Source organism: Anguilla rostrata, chromosome 11 (assembly GCF_018555375.3).
Source record: "Anguilla rostrata isolate EN2019 chromosome 11, ASM1855537v3, whole genome shotgun sequence".
NCBI classification, from domain to species: domain Eukaryota; kingdom Metazoa; phylum Chordata; class Actinopteri; order Anguilliformes; family Anguillidae; genus Anguilla; species Anguilla rostrata.
In genome coordinates this window covers 29,035,778-29,060,088 of record NC_057943.1, presented here as the reverse complement: position 1 = coordinate 29,060,088, position 24,311 = coordinate 29,035,778, and the positions used below count along the sequence as shown (strand labels likewise).

The 24,311-nt window shown below is 40.2% G+C and overlaps 2 protein-coding genes and 1 non-coding gene across 5 annotated transcripts; 1 reads left to right on the top strand and 2 right to left on the bottom strand.

The window, feature by feature from the left end:
* Nucleotides 1–469: 469 nt before the first annotated feature.
* Nucleotides 470–6,625, top strand: irx7 (iroquois homeobox 7). Of its 2 annotated transcripts, none has more exons than XM_064299230.1 (3): nt 470–788; nt 4,976–5,141; nt 5,571–6,625. In XM_064299230.1, the coding sequence occupies exons 1-3, from the start codon at nt 694–696 to the stop codon at nt 6,363–6,365; spliced, it is 1,056 nt and encodes a 351-aa protein (XP_064155300.1). In that variant the 5' UTR covers nt 470–693; the 3' UTR covers nt 6,366–6,625. The 2 variants fall into 2 exon arrangements, with proteins under 2 accessions (XP_064155300.1, XP_064155301.1); XM_064299231.1 differs by having other exon boundaries at nt 4,837–5,141.
* Nucleotides 686–769, bottom strand: trnas-gcu (transfer RNA serine (anticodon GCU)). The gene has a single exon. It is a non-coding gene; the product is annotated as a tRNA-Ser (tRNA).
* A 4,251-nt stretch (nt 6,626–10,876) lies between the features above and the next one.
* cd40 (CD40 molecule, TNF receptor superfamily member 5) lies at nt 10,877–23,596 on the bottom strand. 2 transcript variants are annotated; one of them, XM_064299229.1, is made up of 10 exons: nt 23,444–23,596; nt 22,741–22,893; nt 19,747–19,819; nt 17,163–17,285; nt 16,090–16,233; nt 15,637–15,727; nt 15,212–15,273; nt 13,792–13,887; nt 13,542–13,573; nt 10,877–12,513 (listed from the first exon to the last, which is right to left on the bottom strand). In XM_064299229.1, the coding sequence occupies exons 2-10, from the start codon at nt 22,849–22,851 to the stop codon at nt 12,250–12,252; spliced, it is 996 nt and encodes a 331-aa protein (XP_064155299.1). In that variant the 5' UTR covers nt 22,852–22,893; nt 23,444–23,596; the 3' UTR covers nt 10,877–12,249. The 2 variants fall into 2 exon arrangements, with proteins under 2 accessions (XP_064155299.1, XP_064155298.1); XM_064299228.1 differs by having other exon boundaries at nt 22,741–23,596.
* Between the last annotated feature and the right edge of the window lie 715 nt (nt 23,597–24,311).

Here is a 24,311-nt window from a genome sequence, read left to right as displayed (position 1 = left end):
GTAATGGCCACAGATCTCCTTCTCTTACAACTGTACCATAAATATGGAACAGCATTACTTTGCCGATAAGAATAACTGGCACTCTTAGATCCTTCAAAAACAACCTCAGACAAATTATTTTATCTAACCAAAAATGTGACCACAATATTACTTACAATTTGCTCACACTTCTAGTTTTTATTCTGTCTAATTATTTATAATTCTAGGTTATGATTTTTACTTTTATTCTTCCCCGCTTTCTGGTTTATTCGCTATTTCATAAGCAATTATTTACCCTTTCACTATATTCTACATTTATCTTTCCTCACTTCTCTTTTCTATTTAATTACTGCAGTACAGGGAAACCCACTGGAAAACAATTGTATGAGTATGAGTCTTATCCAGAAAGGGCCAGTGTGGGTGCACACACCTGATTCTACTAATCAACCTCTAGTCTTTCCTAAGCACCTTGATTAGTAGAATCAGGTGTGCACAGCCACATTGGCTCTTTCTGGATAAGACTTGGGACCCCAGCTCTAAAACACAAAAAGCACCTAATTAAGAAAAAAAATTCTTGGATTGCAATGAAAGCCATCATGCACAGTGATCCCCCAGAATTGATTTTGACAACCCCTAGTAGCACTAGAAGATCAAGATTTGAGTGTTACATGAAGGTCATAAGAGATTGTGGAAATGCCTGTGGAAGAGTAGAAGATGGGATTCAAACCCACGCATGCAGAGCACAATGGATTAGCAGTCCATCGCCTTAACCACTCGGCCACCTCGTCACATCCACCTCGGATTTTACGGTAAATTTGCTGACCCCTAGTCATAGGGGGTTAATGACATAGACCTGGCTAAGATGTGTGTTGCAGGCTGTAGGGTTGTATAGCTGCCTGTGTTTGTGGCTAATTCCTTCAGTGACCGATTCCATCTGGGAGCCCTATAGTGCCCGTGCAGCGGTGCCGAGCTAGCGCTTGAGTTTCCTCTCTGACTTTGGGTTTGAGACTTTGGGTTTGATTAATGAGTCCCAGGTGGAAGTGGGCTTGTTCTTGTGCAAACAAGCATTTCACAAAGTTAAAGGTGAGCAGCATCATATGTTCCTTCAGTATATAACTAAATGGGACATTTTAAACAAAATATTCATGCTGTCAAAGTACTATACCGAGCTATCAAAAATCCCTCATCTTCACTTGCCTCCCTTAAAGATGTGCTCCCCATTCTTTCGTGTGAAGCATACAACAGACTCCCATATGTTACCTGTGGTTTCCCCTAAATTTGTGAGAAACTCCCACTTTGTATGCATGCATGTACATTGTGCATAAATTGCACATGCCCCCACCCCAAATAAATGAAAAGGTACGGTTAAAAAAAAAAAACTCAGGAGAAACTGTGTACTTTCTGTTTATTGTCTTCTGTAGGCAGTGTGTGCTTTCACCCCCAGTCATAGGTAAAATAACAGTGTGGTCTTTGTTACCCAAACGCAGGGCATACTTGAGCCATTTGTCATGGCAATTGAAGGTGCTGGCTTGGTGAATGATGTCACACCTTGGGTCGTTGTGATAACGAGCACATTAGTGCCTGTGCGTTCGTCCCGTCCCAACTCTGGTCAGGGTAGCACCAATGGCTCATGCCCAAGGAACCTCAGAGCACCATTCTGCAGTTTCCTTATCGCCACTTCAGGTTGCTTATGAAAAACGAAAAAAAAAGGAAATTTTCAGAATATGTTTGTCTAAATATTTTCCAATGGTTTGTGTTTCATTCTTGTTTATTTTAATGCAGATAAGATAGATTGTATGCGGCATGCATGCATTTTGTAAAATACAAGAAAATACATTTGTTCTAAAAAAAAAAACAGCTTGCTGTAAGGTGCAGAGTCAATTGAGAATAAGAACTTACACACTTAACTGTGTTCTGAACACATATGTATGTTTGCTGGCAGTGCCCAATCAATGTTCAAATCTGAACAAAGATGTCCCTTGCGTTATCCAGCTCCCTGCTCAAACATTGCGCTTTCCTGGAGCAAACGGCTCCAGTTAAACCTGTTGGTACATAACCAGCGCTTGCATTGTAATGGGAAGAGGAAAAGAGGTTTTGTCTGCAGTGCAGACAATAGGCACAGCCTTGAGCTTTTTGGTTCTGCTATGTACAAGTGTCCAAATCCACCTTCACACAGCACTGGGTCGCCTTTCATACAAGCTGAACAAACGAACGTGCTCCGGATCTGATGCTTCCTTGGCCTGAAACACACACACACACACACCTCTCTCTCTCTCTCGCTCTCTCTCACTCACTCACACACTCGCACACCTGCTGGTTAACCTAGCAAAAATGCCATCACATAACTAGTGCTGCAAAGTTATATTTACCTTTCTGTCCATGACAAATCAGGACAACTAGTGCATACTACGAGCGTCTAGGAGGTCACATTCTACTTGACCTCACAACCACTACCTTGCCGGGCTTATTATAGAACCAGCTTATCCAGCATTGGCTCCTACTTCTGAGAAGGAGTGTGGAAATAATGACACTAATGTTAAAAAGCAATGCGTTAATGATATGCCACAGGGCTGACGTCTAAGGCTGATCACATCTACTTGTTTGGTCAGTACAAATACCAATACTTATTGGCCGTACCGTGCAGTTTGCGCAGTGTTAAGAGAATTAAAAACACTGGTGATAATTGGTGTAATCAAGACCAAGCTTTGGCACATCACTAACAAATTATATACTTTTCGACACGTTATATACTTTCCACACAAACATTATGGACTGCACACGTGCCTATTCCTTTCTCGACAAGCTCGCTAAAACAACGATGGACATACACGTACAGAATCCTACAACAGTCATTTATCCAAAAGACATTATACTGTTTCCGTAAAATTCCCGCCTTTAATTTTAAATATTAGTCATTAGAACCCATACACAGTCCTTTGGTCGTGACATCTGAAAAAAAAACCATCAAGCGAACGTTTTCGATAACAGAGCAACTGAAAATTACAGGTAGATTGTCCCTGCCTCGACTTGCAGAAATAGCTGCAAGGACCTGAACTAATATTAATTGCGACTAGAAGTGCGTTGTGTTGTCTTCTTCTCGGAGATATTTTCTACCGTTTGGATTCATTTGAACTCTGATATAGTTTAATTAAAGAACATTTTACTGTTCATATTAATGCACGTATCTCTAATGCTAATAGCCTACAACATGCCGTTTTCAGTTGACCGTTGCCTCAGAGTTGACTGTAGTTTTCCCTGGAGGGAGTGAGAGAACCATTGGTATGTATGGGGGAAATACTAATCTTATCTCGGTATCTTTAACAATTCACCACCTCCCCTACATTAGCATCTGTTATCTAGTAATTATCATATACATTAGTCAACACCTGCTTCGCTTAAACGTCTTTAATTGGGGCAATTGAAAGACATATGATAAAAATGAAACTATTTGGCATTAAATACTGCTCCATAAAACCCTTTCACATAAATAAAAATACAAATATTTCTTAAGATGTTTTCCTAAGTAGGAAAATTGTTAATTGCTAACGTCAGAATTTACCATGGAACATCAAATTAACAGATTAATTTTCACCATTGTGCTCTCGCCTGTAGTAGGGCCTAAATAACTTGACAAAATATAAATAACTCGAACAGATTTAAATGTCGATAGCATGGCCATTAAAAATGCCAATAATGTTTTTTTTATGTATTTAGAAATGGGTCAGACATGATAGGCTCTGTCAGTATACACTGCTGTATATAGACGCTGAATGCCATTGTAAAAATGAAAAAAAAAAAACTTACATTAACCGATATAGAAAAATGAAAAACTGTAGGCCTACTTTGTAAAATGGATTATTAGATAATAAAATTAGCCTGTGGCCTTCTGTGGACTTTAAAATGGCATGCGGTAACATAGCATAATAAAACATTGAACCTCTTATCAGGTATCACAGGAAACCAGCTATTTAGAGTTATTCAAATGAAGATGTAGTAGTCCAATCGGTGGAAAAGCTTCTTGGTGATTCACATAACGTACCCTAATATAGCTAATTAAATTTACAGTTATGCTTCAGACCTCAATTACAAAGCCATAGGCCCACACAAAGCGGCAGACTAACAGTGATATCACGCGGTGAGCTTAATCTAATTCTTGTTATCACTCTCATCTAACATGCAAATTGTAGCCTACGTTACTCTTTTACACCCAAATGGTTTGTTGTTGTGACACCAAAAAATCCATCCTTGATATAAAATTCAAGGATTTTTGAGAGTCGATTGAAGTAACAATTTATCGAATTATCAATAGGAAGTGTAATTTGCGAAGTTTTTTTTTTTTTTTTCGAATTTGCACAAAAAATAACAAAACGTTCCTTAAAAAGTGGTGCAATTGAAAGTAGATTAGGATAGTTATAAATTGTGAAAACGAACTGTGGGGCATAGCCATAGTCATTTTTATTCACTCCTAAATTATATTTAAAAGAAATAAAAATAAAAAAGTTAAACATTTAGTTCAGCATGTTTCAGAATTAATTCCGGATTTGCTTAACCAGAGCTCATTGGTATTTTTCTTTGTGCCAGTAACGAAATTCGCGGTTGTTTAACGAATTATTGGTTTCACTTCTAGATTATTGACAAGGAAATGATTTATTTTTGCTGTAGCATTCTAAAGCCAAAAACTTTGAAATACTTCACATTACGTTTTGTCATCCGTTTCATTATAATACATATAGGGTTTTAAAGATTATTATCGTGTAATTAGCGCCTTTAAACAAATCGCTAAAAGGAACAGCGGAGTCGTCCTTTGAAGGGATTTGGAAATGAGTGAACTCAACACCTTTTGATTCCACATGTCAGTCATCGTGATAAGCCCGCCCACGTCTAGAGGATCGGTATAAGAGGCGACTCAGGGGACTGTGCGTTACTGGATCTGTGAAAGTCAAGAAGAGAGGATGCCTACGTCACAAACTGGATTTGGTGATTTCTTTCTTGGGAGGAACGCCAGCATGCCGCCAGGATATCAGATGTCAGTTCTGGGGTGCCCACCCGGGGTGCAGCCACCTCCTCATTTCGCGGCCATCGCCGGTGTCCCTTTGACTTACCCGGGACTTCAGGGGTACAATTTTATCCCATATCCTCACTCCAGACACATGGGGCACATGGTAAGTTATCAATATTCATACTTCTGTAATTTTACAGCCAGTTTTAACCATAAAACCAAAATTTGACTTCATGTCGCATTTTTTGTGCATGAAATTCCTCGTATGTGAAAACCTACTTGGCAATAAAACATGATTCTGATTCTGAATATAAACGCTTACGATGAATTAAATATCACTGATCCCAGGCGGAAGTCTTTACCTCTATACCTCTTTTTATAGCGTGTCGAGCTATTACGTCAGGAAGCAATTGTACATTTAACCTTCGTACAGGAAAACGTACAGAATACTGTGACCGCGCTTTCTACAATTGCGGTTTCACCGCATAGTTATCCGAACTCACCAGCAGGCAATGGTCAATATATCTTGATAAAGACATGATAAACTTTGACAAAAGTTATTTTTTAACATTTTCGTGATGTTTTTTTTCAGAACAATTCATATGATGTGAAAGCTGCTCCCCCATTCCATCCGGGACTGCTGGGCAGAGGCGCATCGTTTTATTCCCCTTACCGGCCAGTGGCGACAGATGACCCCAGCAGGGTTGCCAAGGTGGCCACTCGCGAGAGCACCAGCGCGCTGAAGGCGTGGTTGAACGAACACCTGAAAAACCCCTATCCTACAAAGGGCGAGAAGATCATGCTAGCCATCGTGACAAAGATGAGCCTTACGCAGGTGTCCACCTGGTTCGCCAACGCCAGACGACGTCTGAAGAAAGAGAACCGGGTGAGCTGGGCGTCAAAGGGGAAATCCGATGAAGAAGAGGAGGACAGCGAAGAGGAATGCTCAACCCAGAAAGGTCAGGGTTCCGATGACGAAGACGAAATTGACCCACAGACAGTAGATGAAGAGGTGGAGATCGGAGTCACTGGCTCCGATGGTGCACCCCGGCCCGTGGATGTGCAGTTATCTCAAGGAATTGACATGCAGACAGAAACTCCGGCCGCAAACTCCACATGTGAAACAGACGGTCAGAAGAAAGTGGAATCTGGCTCAGGTAAAATGGAATGCAAGGGAAATACAGACCCCCAAAAGCCCAAAATCTGGTCTCTCGCGGAGACTGCAACCTCGGACATTGGGAAAAAAACCCACGAATGGGGTCACGGTCAACAAAACGATAACAAGTGGTGGGTTCACTGGGCATCTAGAAATGGACAATTTTTTCCTATCAGCCAAACTACACAAGATATGTTGAGGCAGAGCGTTTCCAGAGACTTGAACTGTTGACAAGCAATTTTGGGGAAAACATCGCACTTTCATTTTCAAAATTTAGCAGATTTCGTGGAAGTAATGCACACGTTGGCAGACGCGTGTGTTATGGGATCTCCTGCAATATGTGGTTTAAAACCAAAGATTTTTGAACACATTCAGGTTTGTGTAAATATTTGTATAAAGTCTATTTTGTTGAGCGTGTTTGTAAATTATAAGCTGGTTCCACAGAAAACACAAGCATATTTTCATAATAAAGTCTTTCGATCTCTAGAAAATATGTTGTCCCGTCATTCCTGGTGAAATTTGACACATTGAATAAATGTCATGCGTAAAAACGCACGGAGCGCACTGAGGACTATTACATACAATTTTATAACCACACGGCTATTATCCTGTTATGAACGTTTTTACTGTGCACTGCTAATATTTAACATTTTTGCTTCTCAGCATTGTCGTGTAGCCTATGGTATATGCATTGGGACTTTTTGTTCTAAAATACCTCACTCTAGTTTTACAACACATCAAAACGCACGTTGTTATGTTTTCCATATATTAATGCCGAAACGCGAGAATATCTTTGAATCTGGAAAACGAAGACGCGACAACACAAAATCGGCGTCGTTGGACAGTAGGTTGGATAATAGCCTAACAGTAGTTTTGATAATAACAATAACACAGTGACTTGAACTGGGAGAAAATACAACATTGTGAAATTATATCGTTTAAATTCTACATTAGAATGACATCCGGATTCTCGCTTAGTTCCAAGACTTGTTGCTCCATAAATTGACAAGCACGGATTTATATTATATGACATTCTTTGGATATGACCGGATTTTCTGGATTGTTAATGTATCGGTTCACTTTCATTTACCTTTCTCCACAAAATCCATTTCCTCTGTTTTCGTAGATATAATCTCCAGCACGAGGAGTTTCTCAGAACAACCTTCAATGTGTTTTGGCCGGGGGGGTTCATTGGAATTCCAGAGTGGCATCCATAAAAATAATTGCTTTTTTGTTTCTCTTTTAATAAAAGGTCTTATATTGCTAATAATTACAGAGGATTTCCATATCAGACAACTGGTTTCTTTCCAAACTATCGGAGATTAAGAGCTGTTCTTTGTTGGTGAATGGTAATCAGCCACATCACCCCTGGCTAGTGAGGTTAGATGAAACTAATTGAGCAGAGGAGTGTCTCTTGGCAGTTCAAAGCTTCCAATTTGGTTATCACCTCCGTCTATAAACCGTTAATAACTGAAGTGGCACCAGACGCGGACATCCACAAATTGTCAAGAACATTTTGCAAAGCTGTTGCATTCTATTCATTTTAACACACGTTCAGTTCATGGTTTGCTTCTCTTTTGCGCAAGACTATTTCTGTATTTAACTTATACCTTTTATGTGTCAAGGTAGCATCTTACTGGAGATTGTGAGGGGTTTTTTTTTGTGGAATTGTAGCGCTGATAATTTTTGTGTGTCAATCAGCTGAACTGTGCATCATGCACGAGATTTATACCAAGTATTGGTCTTAATGCTCATGTTTATTGGATTGACAACCTTATTCATCATTAACTTAATATAAATATAATTGTGTGATAATAACATGAAAGCAATTATTAAACCTTAAAAAAGAAAAGCTTCATATGTTCTTGATTTTGTTTTTAGGCTGTGGAAATAATCCTTAATCAAAAACTTTCATTTTGACAGATGCTGTGCTGTGACAATTGGCATCATTTTTTACCTAATGTTACCATTTCAAAACTATCATAAAAGCAGAATTGAAGCCTCCTTGACGGTAATTTGAAATGATACATTAATCATTCTGTACCTCGACTGGACACCTGAGAAGAGGGATTTATCACCATCCATTGTATTAGAATGCAGTCAGTTTAGAACTATGTGAAAGCGGCAGTTGTGGCATTTTGTTGCTAAGCAATGTTGATTTCTTTGACCTACTGGTACTATACTTAGTGTGTGGGTGTGGTCCTGCTAGCTGAAGACACAGCTGTATACTCCTCAAACAGACCAGAGGCCCAGGGGTGTGTGTGTGTGTGTGTGTGTGTGTATGTGGTTGGGGATGGGGGTATTCTGTTTCAGGAGAGATGAAAGGGGGTCACTCCATTGCTAATCACTCAGGTTTCCATGTAAATTCAAAGACATGGAAACCTGAGTGATCATAATCCACGGATAATGAGAACATCCCTCTGAGCAAAGCAGCCTGAATGTTGGGGCTCCCACCCTCTCTCTACACACACACACACACACACACACAGACCCATTCACCCCCCAGGCACTGAGAGAGGGGATTAACCCCCCACACTCACACACCTACATTTTTACAGGTGAACAAAATGAGGTGTAATCCATGAGTAAACATGAGATCCACAAAATCCAGAGGTGTTCTGTTCATGGTACAATATGTCTGAGACACGTGTACGTACATAGTGTACACTTAAACACAGACAAACATGCATGCACACACAAGCGTGTGCACACACAAACACACACACACACACACACACACAAGATATACTGTGTAAACATAAACATATGCCTGCATGGTCCCTATTAATGTAGGTAATCTTGAAGTAAATATATTACGTTTTAGATTACAGTATTTAAGAGAATTTTTCAATTTCTTGGTTTGAACAAATGTATTTTAAAAATATAGACATCACACAATGCAGTAATAGTAGACCCTTACAACAGGATGGCAGTATAAATACATTTATTAATTAAATACTTCAAAATAAATATGTGCATTTTAAAATCATAAAATACATTTCAAGTAATATTGTTTTTCAGTTATATTGGTATTAACATTGAGGTCAGGTCACACAGATGCTCAGCAATACATCCTTTTAGCCATGTACGTTGTTTTTCACATATTGTAGTGTGTCGGACTAACCGATCACACAACCACTTCAAAAATTAATTTCTTCATTTACTAATAACTTTTGGGTCACCCTCAAGATTGAGGGTCTCGCACAGATCACTCGCCAGGTCTCGGATAAAATACGATTTGGTTGAAATAAATACGAATACATTTTAATTACACGAAACAGTAATTTTTTAACAATCCCGAAAATTAGCCATGTGTGTTTTGATTAGTATACATTCTTTTCTGTTGACACTCTTTGTCTAAAATTGACTTGGCCTTTAAATCTATCTTAATTGCCCAAAATGCAAATAAATCGGTTCTGTACTGTACCTTCTAATATTTGCGCAATATGAGATTGGACGGGGCTGGTGCCACCTAACGGTCAGAGGCACAACGCCGTCGGCTGTCGCAGACTGTCCGCACGGTGACGCCATCGCTCCGAGTATATGACTGAGTGAGCTGAAATGTGCAGAGCACAAAATAGACAACAACAATAGATATTTTTGACAAGACAAACGCATGCAGGTTAATCGTGTCAACGCTTAGGTTGACTACAAAACCACGAATATAAATGAGCTTCAAATGCATTACTATTTCTAGGAAAGTTTTGGAAACCCAGAATTTGCACATCACCATTTACACCATTGCAGTAAACCTTGTAACAGCAATTCCCAAATGTGTCAGAGCTTGGCTGCAACCAATGATTGTTCTGAAAATATAACCACATTTATAAATATGGAATTATGTAAAAAAAAAAAAAAAAAGACTGCATGCACACTGCATGTGCACAGTGCAATGCACTGTTAGAAACATCAAATTGTTTTCTTCATACATTATGTATGTCACAAGTGGGCCACAGTTTCTGACCTTCTCGCAAACCTACCAGCCTATGCCATACAGCCACTACAACTAATCCAGAAAGCGGCTGCCTGACTTATCTTCAACCTTCCAATGTTATTACACGTCTCTCCCCAGCTGATGCCACTCCACTGGTCACTCGGGTTCAAAGTACTCACTTCGACCTACACTGCAGCCAATGGGAACAGTCCCTTCCTACCTACCGTGCATAATTCAGCACTACACGACACCTCGACCACTCCGCTCTGCTGCGGCAGGTTGACTTGCACTTCTTGCCCTCCAGGTGAACGGTTCTCGCTCGTCCCGACTGTGGAGCTTGTACACCCTAGGTCCCCAGTGGGGGATGACCTCACCATTCCTTTACAAGATGCTCAGTCACTGCCTATTTTCCGTCTTGGTCCGAAGGCACATCTCTTGAGACTCGGACTAGATTCAAGACTACACTCCTCTGCAGGGCTACACCCAATCAAGTAGCACTTTCATGTTTTAATCACATCTCTTAAAATCATGCCTCACTTCTAGCTTAAGAGTTAACCATAGATTTAATGACTCAGCCAGAGCTCTACTACGTGAAATAGACTTGATATTTGTGGCTATGGATAGCTGCTACATTATGAGAATTGTTTTATCTGACCTGTGTTTGCATTTTTTCCCAGAGACCATTGGTTGCATTTACTGTATTGTACGTCGCTTTGGATAAAAGCATCTGCCAAATAAAATGAAATCTAATGTAAGCACTCCCCAAGAACATACTGTTGCTTCACATAAAGTAGACCTCACTCATGACTATGACACTATCATTTTATTTATAGTAAACAGATAAGTACACATAACTTCTCAGAATACAGCCTATCAACATATTTACATTATTTTCCTCTCTAGAATGAAGGCATGCAAACTGTAACCCATTTATTTCAATACCTGGAAATGTAGATTACCATTTTAAGCATAAATACAGTGGATCAATAATTTTATACAATTCATTACAGTGATTTTATTCTTGCAGTTTGCACAGCGAGAGTTAAACTCACAGCATGCTTGTAGCCTTGAAACAAAATCCGTGCAAAGCTTGTTTGGAATGTAGCAGTTCACACTTTGCAGCTTGCTGAAGTTATATATGACTGAGGGCTCTGTTTCATCTTCCTTCCACAAATGTCTTAAATGTGTTGAAAAGGATTATTAACTAATACTCCAATGGCTGTTTAAAGCGGAGGTTTCATAAGACCGGATGTCACAGGCTTGCGATGCACTGGATTGTGTTTCCTTCCCCTCCTGGGGCTGCTGGGTAGCTCATTCAGTGCAGGCACCACGCTGTGATGCATGGATGAGCCTCGGTTCAAAACCGAACTGTGCCAGTATCGACTGTGGTAGCTAGCCCCACAGGGGGAAATGCACAATTGCCGATCGGTGCTCGTGTGGCCCAGGGTACAGGTCGGTTCAATCGGGTCCACTTGGAATTCCTCTGATTCCACTTCGTGCGAGTTTGGTCAGTTTGTGCATATAGTTTCGGAGTCAAGCCATGGGACTGCACACTCCCGTTTGTACCGTATCGTGGAGTTTGTGGTTGGACGTGGTCGGGATTAACTGGACATTCCAAATTAGGGCAAGAAAACCTGCAACGTGAGCCCAGTTTCTGAACCATTATACTACACCTTTTCTGTTCAAGAGGGCAAGCAATTGAATATCAAAAGAGCAAATGTAAGAAAACATGCAAATTAATTAATGATGGTTAGTTGACTGTCAATAACAGAACGTGCAATAAGCTGAATGCTCTAAAATATGTATGCTGGAATGTGCCTTCACATACACACTGGATTTAATAAGTCACATGACTAACTACCCACAAGGAAATACACTATAGCTACCGAGACAGAGAAGGACATTTAGCAACGTGTAACTGCAGGGAACTGCAGGCTACATTCATCCCTTTCAGGGCACATTCGGGGAAGATGGTCTGCCCAAGGAAAACCAGACTGCACTTCCAAGAATTCCTTCAGGAACTTTACATTTGAATGTTCTCACAACCTTCACCCCTCGAAAGCCCCCATCTGTCCAGTTGCTGTTAATTCCTTGCCATTACCAGGGGCTTCACACCATATTTGGAAGATAGTAACCTGGGCCACAGTCCTTGGGTGGAAATGCAGCAGATATCACAGCCTTTCAAGAGTACTTTGCCAGGTAAACGCTCTCTGCCGAGTTAGGTGACTGCTCTTCGGATTCGGAGATGTGCTCCATTTTTCCCTCCTCCTGCCTCAGAGGCTTGTAGTTCTCCGTCAAGTCTCTCCCTGGACAGGGCTGGGTATCCTCGTTCTCCACCGGCCCTTCCACCGTCTCATCTTCCACGCACAGTAGATTCACCGGCTTTTGCGGAAGCTCCTCCTCCGGCTGCATCAGAGGGCCATGTTTCATGTCACCAGGATTTTTCTTAGAGGGAGAAAGAGACAGGGCATTAACTCAGAAGTGAGTCAGGGAGATTCTCAGCCTTTAAAATTCTCCTCAAGACCCACTATAATACTGTACACCAGAGGAAATGTTTGTAAAATTCTAAAATATGAGCCCATCAGAGCAATACACGCCTTTCAGTCACTATAAAGTTACATTAAAAGGTATATTTCACTTTATAGCTGAAATATCACTGCTTTCAAAAACTACTGCACATAACTGTCATGCTGCTCCTGGGTACCTCTGTAATCGGTTGTTTTTCTTTTCTTGTTGAAATCAATGGCAGTCAGTGAGCCACAAAATAAACCCAATTAAAGTGTAATTTTGACACAGAGATGGAAATCTGGGGTAAACACACTTTTACTACCACTTTTACTATTTACAATGACTTTTACTATTTACTATCAATAGCGTGGTGCTGGATTCATCTTTAAAACAGCCAAAATGTCTAGATCATTTGTATAGGCAGTATGGAATGTTTTAAAACTATTCAGAGTGGGGAGGTTTCAGATCTTAGTGTAGACCATTTCATCATGGACCAAAAATGTTCCTCTAAAGTTAACTAAAAAACTGTTGAACTTTTGAAAAAGTCACGTGGCATTTCGAAGTAGCATTTAACTGGCAAGCTGCTTTGTGATTCTCTCTTATATATGCATTGTTATATATTCACTGCTTTGTTATATCCATTTCTATAACTAAACGAATGTAACCCCATTGGTACAATCTGACTTTGCCAAACTTGTTATAACAAAGTGAGAAAACATACATAATTTGCTTTATTTGCCATTCTGTGTCACTAAAATTTTTATTTTGAAAAAACTTTTAAAAGTCATATAAGGAAAGCAGAACTTCTGCTAGTAGTAGTATAAAATGAATAGGTGATCCTTACAACCAGGTGAACATTTCTGGCAATAGGTGACACGTACATGTTAAATGACAACAGTGGAGTAAATGACAGGTCATGCTTCAGAATGTAAATACGTAGAAAACAAAATGTATCTTTTCCTTACCTTTTTGATAATGTTTTTCAGACAGTTTTGGCCTGCGTAAAAGAACAACAATATAACATTATTCAATGTTCGCTTTTAAATTCCCTTGAGAATCTACATTTATCACTCAACAAAAAAACCTTACTATGCAAACACATGAAGCAGATGGGATGCATGTAGGAGCCTACTCAGGAACAGAGCTCATTTTCAATACCAATGTCACATCAGGGAAACACAGAATTCATGAGCTCAGGAAAGTTCTGAAGTGTACCTTTCTTTGAACAGCGGAGTGCAACAGCAGCGGCAACAACTATGAGTATACACACGGGGAGACCCACTGCTAACCCCAAATTCGTGGGTATTTCCTCTGAATAAAAAAGAAAATAAACACAATAAACAATCTGGCATTTCACAGTCATAAACATATTTTTTGCACAAATCTTAACTGTTCACTGTTAATTGGACCAAAGTGAGAAAGTGGTAATGAGATTTTAGTTTAGCTAAATTATACAACATTATACGAGTACAATGTGGCTAGTTGATTTCACAGTTGCAGACAGTAACAGGCACTTGGAATTTTCAGAATTTTCTTGAGACATAATAAAAAAGGATAGCAGAGAGAGAGTAACCGTATCCACTTCATTGTACTTATTAGTAATGATAATGATTACAATAAACATTTTTCTACACTTATCTACAGTGTAAATCTGACAATCTTGACAATACGCTATGTACCTTGCATGATCAAACACACGCGCACGTATGTCACAGACTAACAAGCCCCACATTAGGGAACAGAAAACAGGGCAAATGCCACTCCCTTGTCTCGCTGTCTTCAGTTCTCTTTTGTGAGCAAGTTTCCACAGTATGATCTCAAACAGATACTACACAGACACAGAGACTGACTCTGTGACCTCACTTCCTGTTTAAAAGCCCTCGTCAAAAAAACCCAGGTGATTCACCCCTCCAGTCGGAGTCCATACAGTGACCACTGTCCCGGACTACTGACCTCATGACCCCTCGTTACAGGGACAGATTCAGGAATCACTTTGAGACCCAAGCTGGCAGAGGAATCAGTGCATTCACATTGTTCACATGATAAATTACTTAAATGATGTATTTACAACCATGCATTTCATATGTAATGCAGGTTCCTTGCCTGTTTTTATGAATGATTTACACCCTCTATGCCACTGGTAAAGCAAACAATGCCTCCGCCATTTTGATTGTAGTTTATCAAACCATTTTTGGGAGGCAACTTTAATGTTGCAAAAAATACATTCTACTCTATTTTTGACCACATTTACCAAGTAGGTAATTTATCAACTTATTTAAATGACATTCATTTTCAACAATAGTGAATGACAGTAAATTAATCACCCAGGCCACACACAATAAAATAGCTGCTGAATGGTGTGTTAAAACATTACCAGAGTGTCATATTCCAGGACTCATATTATTCATGCAGGGTGACCATTTGGGGTCCGAAGGACTGGGCTCATGCACTCAGCAGTCAAACTGCTACAGACAGTAGGCTCCATGTTCCCATATTCAATTTCCTCATACTCAATGGACTCCCATACTTAATGGATTTCCATACTCATTGGATTCTCATGCCTAATGGGTTCCTGCACTTAATGAATTCCTATAAAATAGCAATGTCTGCAAAATAGCAATGTCTGTTTACTCACCACACTCCACATCTGATGTCGGAGTGCCGCTTGTCTTAATCTGTTCTGTTTTCTCATCACACCTGAGCGTCAATGACAAAGCACATCCTTAAAAAACAGTTTGGGTAGACAGTACAAACAAAGCTTAGAGTGTTCTATGTCCCTAAAACAAAGGACCATAACCTCAGGAAGGCTAACTAGTCAGGACACCTTAGTGTGAACTTGTTAGCTGGTTTTAAATATTTTTTTTGATAATGTTTAAATCAGGCCTTCCTTTACAACCACCAACGCACTATATATTATTTTAAAAATATTTATTTATTTATTTTTTGGGGGGCTGTTTCTTTCCCATTTCTTTCACTTGGAAGAGGTGAGAAAAATAGCCCACAGCCAAGTGAAAATGCTTTCCCGTGTAAAACTTGAGGCAGGGTTTCAGGTGTACTCACGTCCTCCACTTGAGGCATTGTTCGGCAGAGCTCTTGTTGGAGAACATCCCTGGCTCACACGCCTGACAGACGGTGTCGCTGGACCCTTCCCCTGGGGAGGCACACACACCAGAGAGTTAATCCATTATTAGCTAGTGACAGGAGCTTTCGACTGTTCTGGAATCTTTTATCAGGTGACTATTCTCCACGGCCTCACCTGAACAGTCTGCTAGACTAGAGCACCGCTGCTGTCCTCAAAGGAGGACAAAGCATGTCTGTCCATCTATTTACCAACCAGTTTCAAGGTTTCGTTTTGTTATGGCACATGTGTTGCCACAGTGAGTATCTATCTGCTTATCTATTGTCAGGGCCATCTTGGGGAAATGGCGTGTAAAATACCTTTAGATTGAACCAAAGTCAGGGAGACTGGAACTGAGCAGTAGTTGGAGGGCCTGGTGAAGCACATGGTCTTACCCTTTATAAACACTCTTTGTCCGGGCTTGCAGTCAGTGTTCGGAACACAGGTCAGGCACTCCTCGCTGGAGCAGTGGTGTCCTGGCTTGCATTTGCAGGAGACCCTCTTTGTGGGATCCGGCGGCACCTGATCAAAATTCATATCTGGAAGGGACAGGGATGTTGGCCACTAGCGTGAGTTCTAAAGGAACTCCACACACACACACACACAAATTTGAATTTGGTATGTTCAGTCATATCCTCAGGATAGCTGGTGTGACCTGTGTTTCATGTGTCAAAACCAGATGATCTGTCTGTGCAAAATACCATTTGAAGTGATGATGTCATTGGAGTATAAAGTATTTGCATTCTGAATGTGCAAATACTGTGTAATGGCAATACATCTATTGTTTTCTCTGTATGTCTAAAATCAAAATGACAATATGTAAGACAAAGAATTTTTTATTAGCCTGAAATGCATCTTAACTCTATGGGGGAAAAACAGAGGCATTATAGGGGCAATGGTGAAAGGTGGAGGTTTCAAACTCAGGATGACATTACTGTTTGGGGTGGGGTTCTGTACACATTTTTTTGCTGTAGGCTAAAGTATGACGAGTGTCACATTAAGGCCTGAGAGGTAAATTATTTCAATTTGAAGATCTGCATGTGAAGTAATGACAGTTTTAGTGATATACTGGCACTAAAAACTTCCTTTCCTGGGGATGCTTGTCAAAAAATCTAAATAGAATAGAATGTTGTTCCTACTTAGTGAGGACAGAAACACAAAAGAACAGATGGTATAATTTTGTATATTCAACTATTCTCACTTTCTGAGAAAAAGTAAGCATATCTGAAGGTACAATGTCATAGTCCATTGTTGGCAGTTGCTGTTATCACTAAATGCAATAAAAGTTACCCCTAGGAAGAGTAGGTTTTTTTCCCCTCAAAACTCAGTGTTCTAAAACTTTAGTAGTTATTGTTACACCAGCAGTAGAATGTTCAGTTAAGAACATTCTCATCGCACATTTGTGACAGCTTAAAAGGTTAAAATATCTCTATATGGAGGCAGAGTGAGCGCGGAGGTCTGAACGCACTTGGGTCACAGAAGGGTTGCAGTTGGCATTGGTACTCCCGGGTGAAGTCGGGCTGATACTCGTGCTCTCCACAGCGAATGCAGTTGGGGTCTTCGCAAGAGGCATCGTGGCTCATTCGGGTACCTGCAGTGCACAGGGGTCACACTCCTTTTTTAGGGTCAGAGGTTTTATTAACATAATATGAATAAGTAGGACATTGGTTTGCAAGACTGAGTAAAGTGTCTTGCTCCCTGGGCAGCTCATCTGTGTTAATGTAGCAGGGGAAGCTCAGCCAGTTAGCTAATAAGCACAATGAGGTGCAGTAAAGCTAAAGCTTTGTAGGAGGTTACCATAGCCGCGTTTCCACCAAAATTACCCGGAACTTTCAGTCCCAGGAACTACTTTACCAGGAACTAAAAGGTTCCTTCAGCCAATGGTTGTCTGCGTTTCCACCGGGGTCTAAAGTACCGCGAAGATTAGGCAAATTAGCCCACTGACGTTGTCGTCGGTCCATCTGTCATATGATTTCTTCTGTAACCCCATACTACCACCGAAGTAGCCTACATTATTTTCTAATAACCGGGGCAGCCCGGAGGGGTTTATTCCACTTATATACAACGGGTTACCAACAATGACTATATATGGTTACTTTTGTATTTATTGATTTTCATATATCCTCTCAAACACATTCATTAATAGCAGAAAACATGCACACGTTGTAAACAATTTGCTGTTTTATTACTTTCTCGTCGTCAATTCCATATAGGCTAATCGCAAAATGACAAGAATAGAACGAAAACTCGGACTTGCGTGAAAATGTAAATTAGTAGTGGTACAGCCACCGTTTGCTTTCCTTCGAAGTTACTGCTAGCCGAGCAGCGAAGTGTGCCCTCCAGATGCGAACCATGCACCATAAATTAGTCCATAGTCTTCCTGGTCTTTTCGTGGAATTGAAAAATGGCAGTGAAATTGAGTAAAATTACGGCAGTCTGAAAAAGCTAAAGGGAAGATTACTAGAATTAACCTGTTATTTTACCCGGATAAAAAGTGCGGAAGGTGATTTCCAGTTTGCTTGTACTGTATCACCAATGTTAATTATGCAGAACTACCGCATACCTCACATAACTGTATCAAACGTTTTGAGTCAATTACAACGGGCTAACAAAGAAAATCCGGAAGAAAATATTCAGCAACCGAATTAATCCGTTTGAATGTTTTGGTAGCCTACGTAATATGCTGTCCCAGCACGAATGCTTGGCATTTTATAAAACGAATACTAAAGCAAGAAAAGAACAGAAGAGCACACGTTATAATTCCAAGACGTTGACAGGCTATAACCAAAAGTAGGCTACTGCGCCGCATAACATACAAGTTTGATTTGAAGTTATTATGAAAATAAATTGGTTTGCCGCTGCATATTTTCAAACATGGCGGGTAATGGCGGAAAATAAATACAACACAAATGCTACGAGTACTCGACCAATCAGAAATGTTCAGCGCTGCAAGCTCCACCCAAAAGGTTCCTGTACTTTCGGAAAGTACTACCCCCCGAGCAGGAACGTTTTGGGGGGTAAAACAAAGCCCCCAGAACTAAATTTAGACCCTAGTTCCTGCGGTGGAAACGCACTGAGTTCCTCAAAAGGTTCCTAGTTCCGGGGTATAGTTCCTGCGGTGGAAACGCGGCTCATGACAATATTCTTTGGTGACGCAGCCCTCAGGTTCAAAATAGGCAATGACACTGCCCTCAGCTGGGGGCGATTTTGCCTTTAGCTGACTGGTAACACGCTTGTCTTTGGACCCTTGGGCCAAGTGAGAGGCACGGGTTCAAATGTCACCTCAGGTGAGTGCTTCTCACTGGTTACATTACGGCACTGTTTCAGTGTGTGTATGGGCCCCACAGACCAATCAATGCAGCCGGTAAATATGATTGGAATTACACATGGTGAAACTGGGAGAAAAAAGGGGAAATGGCATAAATAGGGAAGGGCTAATAGAAGATTACATAAAAAGGGAAGGGATAATAAAAGATTACACAAGCATAAGCTTGTGTTTCTTGTAATCATTTTTCTCTGGCACTGAGCAGGAAAAACTGGATCCACGGTATGGAAAAACCGCAGTGAGTCATAGTTCTGATCAATTGCATTCAAAAAGATAACACAATAAATATTTATAACATAATCAGGTGAGTCTTTCCTCTTTATACAGTAACCACTAAATCAGCAACAGCCTGTCCAAAGACCCGCTTAATTAAGCAATAATTTACTGTATACATCATCATAGAATTTCCTTTGTTTTACCAAAGTAACCCTCCCAAAGTACACACCATTGACATCCGGTGTAAAATAATTAGAGGGCAGGCACTGCAGAACAAGTGAATAGATGCTTTACAGCATTTAACACTAAAAAGGAATGAATAAATGTTCATTACAGGTACTGAAAAACAATGCATGTAAATATCATCTTAAAAATGATTTATTAATTGAAGAGTAATACAGATAATACCTGGAAGCTAAGTCCCAAGAGAAAACATCTTTTTTACAAACGACATACGACAAAAAAAAAAAAAGTGACCAAAAAGACCAGAAAATGGATAATGAAAGCTTACCTGGAGGACACATCCTACAGCAAACCCCATTTTTCTCATATTGCCTGTCTGGGTCACATGCATTCGCTGCCACCTGCGATAAACAGCGAGAAACAGGAGGTCAGCATTAAGTCATTGCCAAGCTTGGCTTTACAGCTACACGTGTCAGCGTGTGTCTGTAATTGTGTTTTGTGCCACAAATGAGGCCTATATTATACCTGCTTCAGGGCCATACACTAACATTTTTGTCCAAGGCGCACACAATTGCATGCCTGTTAGTAGATGTGCTCCTATATTATTTTTCAAGACAGCACACATCAATATTCAGGACAAAATGCTTCTATAACAGGACCACGGTAGATCTTTGTCCTTGGTGTCACACCTCTTGTGTGTGTGTGTGTACGGATTCGCACACGTACAGCAATATTATTGAACTGCTGGTATTTACTACATAGCTTAAAAAACAGTCGTATTAGATAACTTGTTCTGGAGTGTTAAAAAAATGAGTAATTTTGCTTTCAAAGTCTGCCTGTTCAGAGCATTCTCCAAAAATCCCGAAAAATCTGCCCAAATGACCAGTTGAAAAGAAAATTGTGAAGAAAAGATTTTGACCAAAAAGAAATTGAACCGAGCATGAGACAAAACAAGTGCAAGCATCGGTTTGACTTCAGCGATGGTGAGAGCCGAGAGGTTTGAAAAATGGTTTAATGTCAGTTTCAAAATGGTTTTATGTCAGTCACTGATGCAAACAAATATAAACTGTCAAGTAGCTAGGTAGCTACTAGCAACGTAACTTAGTTACTTGCAGATACTTTGTTGACAAACGTTATGGGTGAAATATGCTGTAGCAAAAATATTCAATTCACAATGAAGTTTGGCTGTGCAGTATCGCTCAACTTTCTTTCCTTCTTTTAAATGCTAACGCTACCACAACCTCGCCAGCAATACTGCACCAAACTCAATTTTTTTTGCCAATAATATCACGTGTGCTATAGCCCATAGCTTTAAATAACAACTATAGCTATGCTCAATATTTACGTTCATTGGTTATGTGCTTTCTTTTCTACCTGTGAATGAGACATGATGCACTGCACTCCTCTCCCTACTTTTCAGCTCTCTCTATGTTCCCTTTCTCCAGTACTCAGACGCCAGGCTTGTGTTTGGAGGAAGGGGATAGCTGAGGGGATGGGGTGGAACGCTTCCCCCCCCCCTAAACCTAGCTCTCTTGTGCTCATTTCTCCAAATGTACATACTGCAGCTTTAAAATGAACCTTTCACTTCACATTTTCATGGTAAGGACAGGACCTGACTACACACACAAAGTACAAAGATCCCTTTTGTTTTCACACTTCGCACAACATTTTGTAGTAGTCCCTATCAACAGCTGGCAAGGATTTCACCGAAATTAACAGCAGAGTAGCATAAATCAAATTGTTAAATAATAAATCAATTGTTATTTACTAACCAACTGGTTGGTAAATAATAAAAAAGCATTACTACTAACGTTTGACTAGTACAGATTGTAAGCCTTATAGTACACAATGACAGTCACTTGATTTTACTATTTAACAGTTTAATCTCAGTAAGTGTAACAAACGATTGAGCTTTTTGATTGCTAGTGTAGGGCAGTTCACATAAGTCTGCCTCTTATCAGACCCCCAAAGTAAAGCAGACGATTTACTGAGTTGACAGGGAGTCAGCAGGTGTAGTAAAGAGAGTGCTCAGTTGCAAAACATCCTACTGGATCAGCATTTTGTGAACCTTAGGTTCTCCATAATAAAATGCAATCATGTATTGTTGGAAAGCCGAAATCATGGGGAACGAGTTGATATGTTTCGTGGTGGGGTGCTGACTAAAGATCTTGATACTACCTATGGGTCAGCGCCCAGCCAGATACAAAGGTTAACCCAGTGTGATATGCTCACAGTGCAAGCAGGATAAGGAGAAATGTGGAATGGTTCAGGGAGACTCATCCACATGGTCTCCTGCACTTATGCATATAGCAACCCACAACGCACACATTTTGCTATTTGCACCATCCTGCCATTATTAACATACGGAACAATAAACTGCATTCGCTTTAACCTGGCATTCTTTTTATGACTCTTTCTTTGGACACGTCGCAGTTTTAAGGTCCTAAGATAAGGTAAATGGACTGCATTTATATAGCACTTTTATCCAAAGCGCTCTACAATTGATGCCTCTCATTCGCCAGAGCAGTTAGGGGTTAGGTGTCTTGCTCAAGGACACTTCGACATGCCCAGGGCGGGGTTTGAACCGGCAATCCTCCGACTGCCAGACAATCGGTCTTACCTCCTGAGCTATGTCGCCCCATTAACTGGACCTACAAGGGACAGTCAATGAAATAAAATAGTCTAAATATTATTTTTGAAAATATTTTCAATGCAATATTTTGGCAGCGTTTTTTTCTTTTCTGTCGGGTCTCAGGATACAACAGTGACGGGATTTAGAATGTAGCAAACTAGTCTTGACACAACCTCAAACGTTAAACGTGTGGAAGTGCGTTGGTGCTTTGTAGCTTTTCAACACAGCAGGTGATCATTTCCACCAGTTTAATAATCCCATATTAAGTTTTCATTAAAAATGGTTTGCGTACACACGAATCCGTCATCTCTGTTCGAAATCGTCCATGCAGTCCGGTTTTTCCCCACTTCCTTACAAAGCGTATTTATCGATCACGAGCAAAACTGACAGCAGAAAGTCCCCAATCTCCCCAACCGATACCACGCCCTCAAAAATTAAAGTAGCACCGCCTGCGAACCTAGTGTGACGACTAACCAAGAATGAAAAAGTACATGTCCATTTAAAATATATAGACAAAAATCAGCATTTCATGTACCTATACATATGCTTAAATAAAAAAGGCTACTGCGTAGAACTGCGGTAATTGCGACGTTTACTGAAACGAAAGTGAAAGTCGCAGAAACTCCATTGTAGCTATAACGTTACAAATTTTGACAAACCTTCACCTAGGCCTACCAAATGTTCACTTACCAAGATGCATGCCATCCAGAAGTTAAAGACGAAGGTTTTCATTTTGTAATTATTATTTTTTAAATCGTGTGGTCTTTTGTCCGATGAGAGTGAAGCACGTCCAAGTTCCATGCACGACTGTTAAATAAGCCAGCAGGGGTCTGCGCGTCTTATCTGTAAAGGGTACGCCCCTAAATCAGTCAATGCCCAGTCCTATGAGAAGGGAGTTTCCAGATAACCGACGAGATTTAGAAAATTTTAAGCTCACCCCTAAAATGACCGCTGGGCAGTCTTGTCATTTAATACGCAATGTTTTAGTATATCACTGGTGTTTGCACAGGACGCAACTCCAGATAAATTGTTTTATAGAACTAGACTCCTAAAACAATAATAGGCTACAGAAATAACATGTAATTTTACGGAGTAAACGTCGTTTTTTTTATTACGTTATAATATATATTGTCTTGACTGTTCAATACACAACCGTAACTAATACATCATAATGCAAAAGCACGCGATCACGACATAGATATCTACAACAATATTACCCTACAATAGCCATCCGTTATTGGCTGTCAGATATGAGATGACGTAAAGTATATTTAAGTATTTGAGGGAAAAGCCATCCAGTCTAAACCTCGTTTGTACGCCGAGAAATGTCCAAATCTCTTCCTCTTTCCAATGAGCTATTGTTCAAACACATACGCATTCACAGTTTGCATACCGGGGAATTCTTTGTTGTTGCACAGAAATGTCAGTTACCACATTCTGAAACGTATTTTCCCGGCGAGGAAAGAACGGGAATAACCACTGTCTATGAAACTCCGCTTCCAAAATTCACTGCAAATCAATGCATGAGTCTGAACAGAGGAGACAGAAGAGAGAGGGAGTTGTCCTGCCTGCTTTTTCTGGATTATCACGTGATTTCAGGGAATTCGATCTTGCAGTCGTATATTGTGCGTGGAAGAGAGAGGGAGAGAGAGAGAGAGGGATGACAACACTGGATACAATTTGCACTATTTTACTTGTATGTCTGTTTTATTGTATGTGTTGTTTGTTCGGTTTTAGATTCTTGCTTTTATTAATATTTATTGTGTAAAGCGCTCTGTGTGCCACACAAGAAACACATTTTGCAAATAAAGTCTCTATTAGTATTCATTTAACCTATAACACCCCTGAAGTCCTATTTAGAGTTTCAGTGCTTACACTTTCAGCGGGTCAGTGAAGATGAGGGAAAGCAGTAGTATCTCCATCAAGATGATGGTGGGCCATAGGTGGCTCCATTAAGTGGCTCCATACACAGGCCGGCCACCTGTATATGACTGCAGCATTAGCTATTGAACAACTGAAATGACATTAATTTGTGTGCGCTTTCAAAGATCAAACAGCATCTTTAAGGTCATACCTAGTTCTATTAAACAATCAACAGTCAGGTGTCCTTGATTAATAGTAAAAAGGTACTCACTTCTTTATGTCTAAAAAGTTATTACCACACATTCTTTCAAAATCTGGTTTAACTATAATAAAAATGTCAAGAAAATGTCTGTCATGAAGTTTCATGCTTTGAACTCATTTCATGTTCTGATTTCATT

What these genes read in the sequence shown, in the direction of transcription:
- cd40 (XM_064299228.1), bottom strand. Translation starts at nt 22,851, where the DNA reads ATGGAACTTGGACGTGCTTCACTCTCATCGGACAAAAGACCACACGAT. An exon ending in CAATGCCTCAAGTGGAGGAC is followed by an intron (nt 15,274 to 15,636) that starts GTGAGTACACCT and finishes ATTGACGCTCAG; the next exon opens with GTGTGATGAGAAAACAGAAC. An exon ending in ACTCCGCTGTTCAAAGAAAG is followed by an intron (nt 13,574 to 13,791) that starts GTACACTTCAGA and finishes TCTTTTACGCAG; the next exon opens with GCCAAAACTGTCTGAAAAAC.
- irx7 (XM_064299230.1), top strand. Translation starts at nt 694, where the DNA reads ATGGGATTCAAACCCACGCATGCAGAGCACAATGGATTAGCAGTCCAT. An exon ending in CATCCACCTCGGATTTTACG is followed by an intron (nt 789 to 4,975) that starts GTAAATTTGCTG and finishes CTTTCTTGGGAG; the next exon opens with GAACGCCAGCATGCCGCCAG. An exon ending in CCAGACACATGGGGCACATG is followed by an intron (nt 5,142 to 5,570) that starts GTAAGTTATCAA and finishes GTTTTTTTTCAG; the next exon opens with AACAATTCATATGATGTGAA.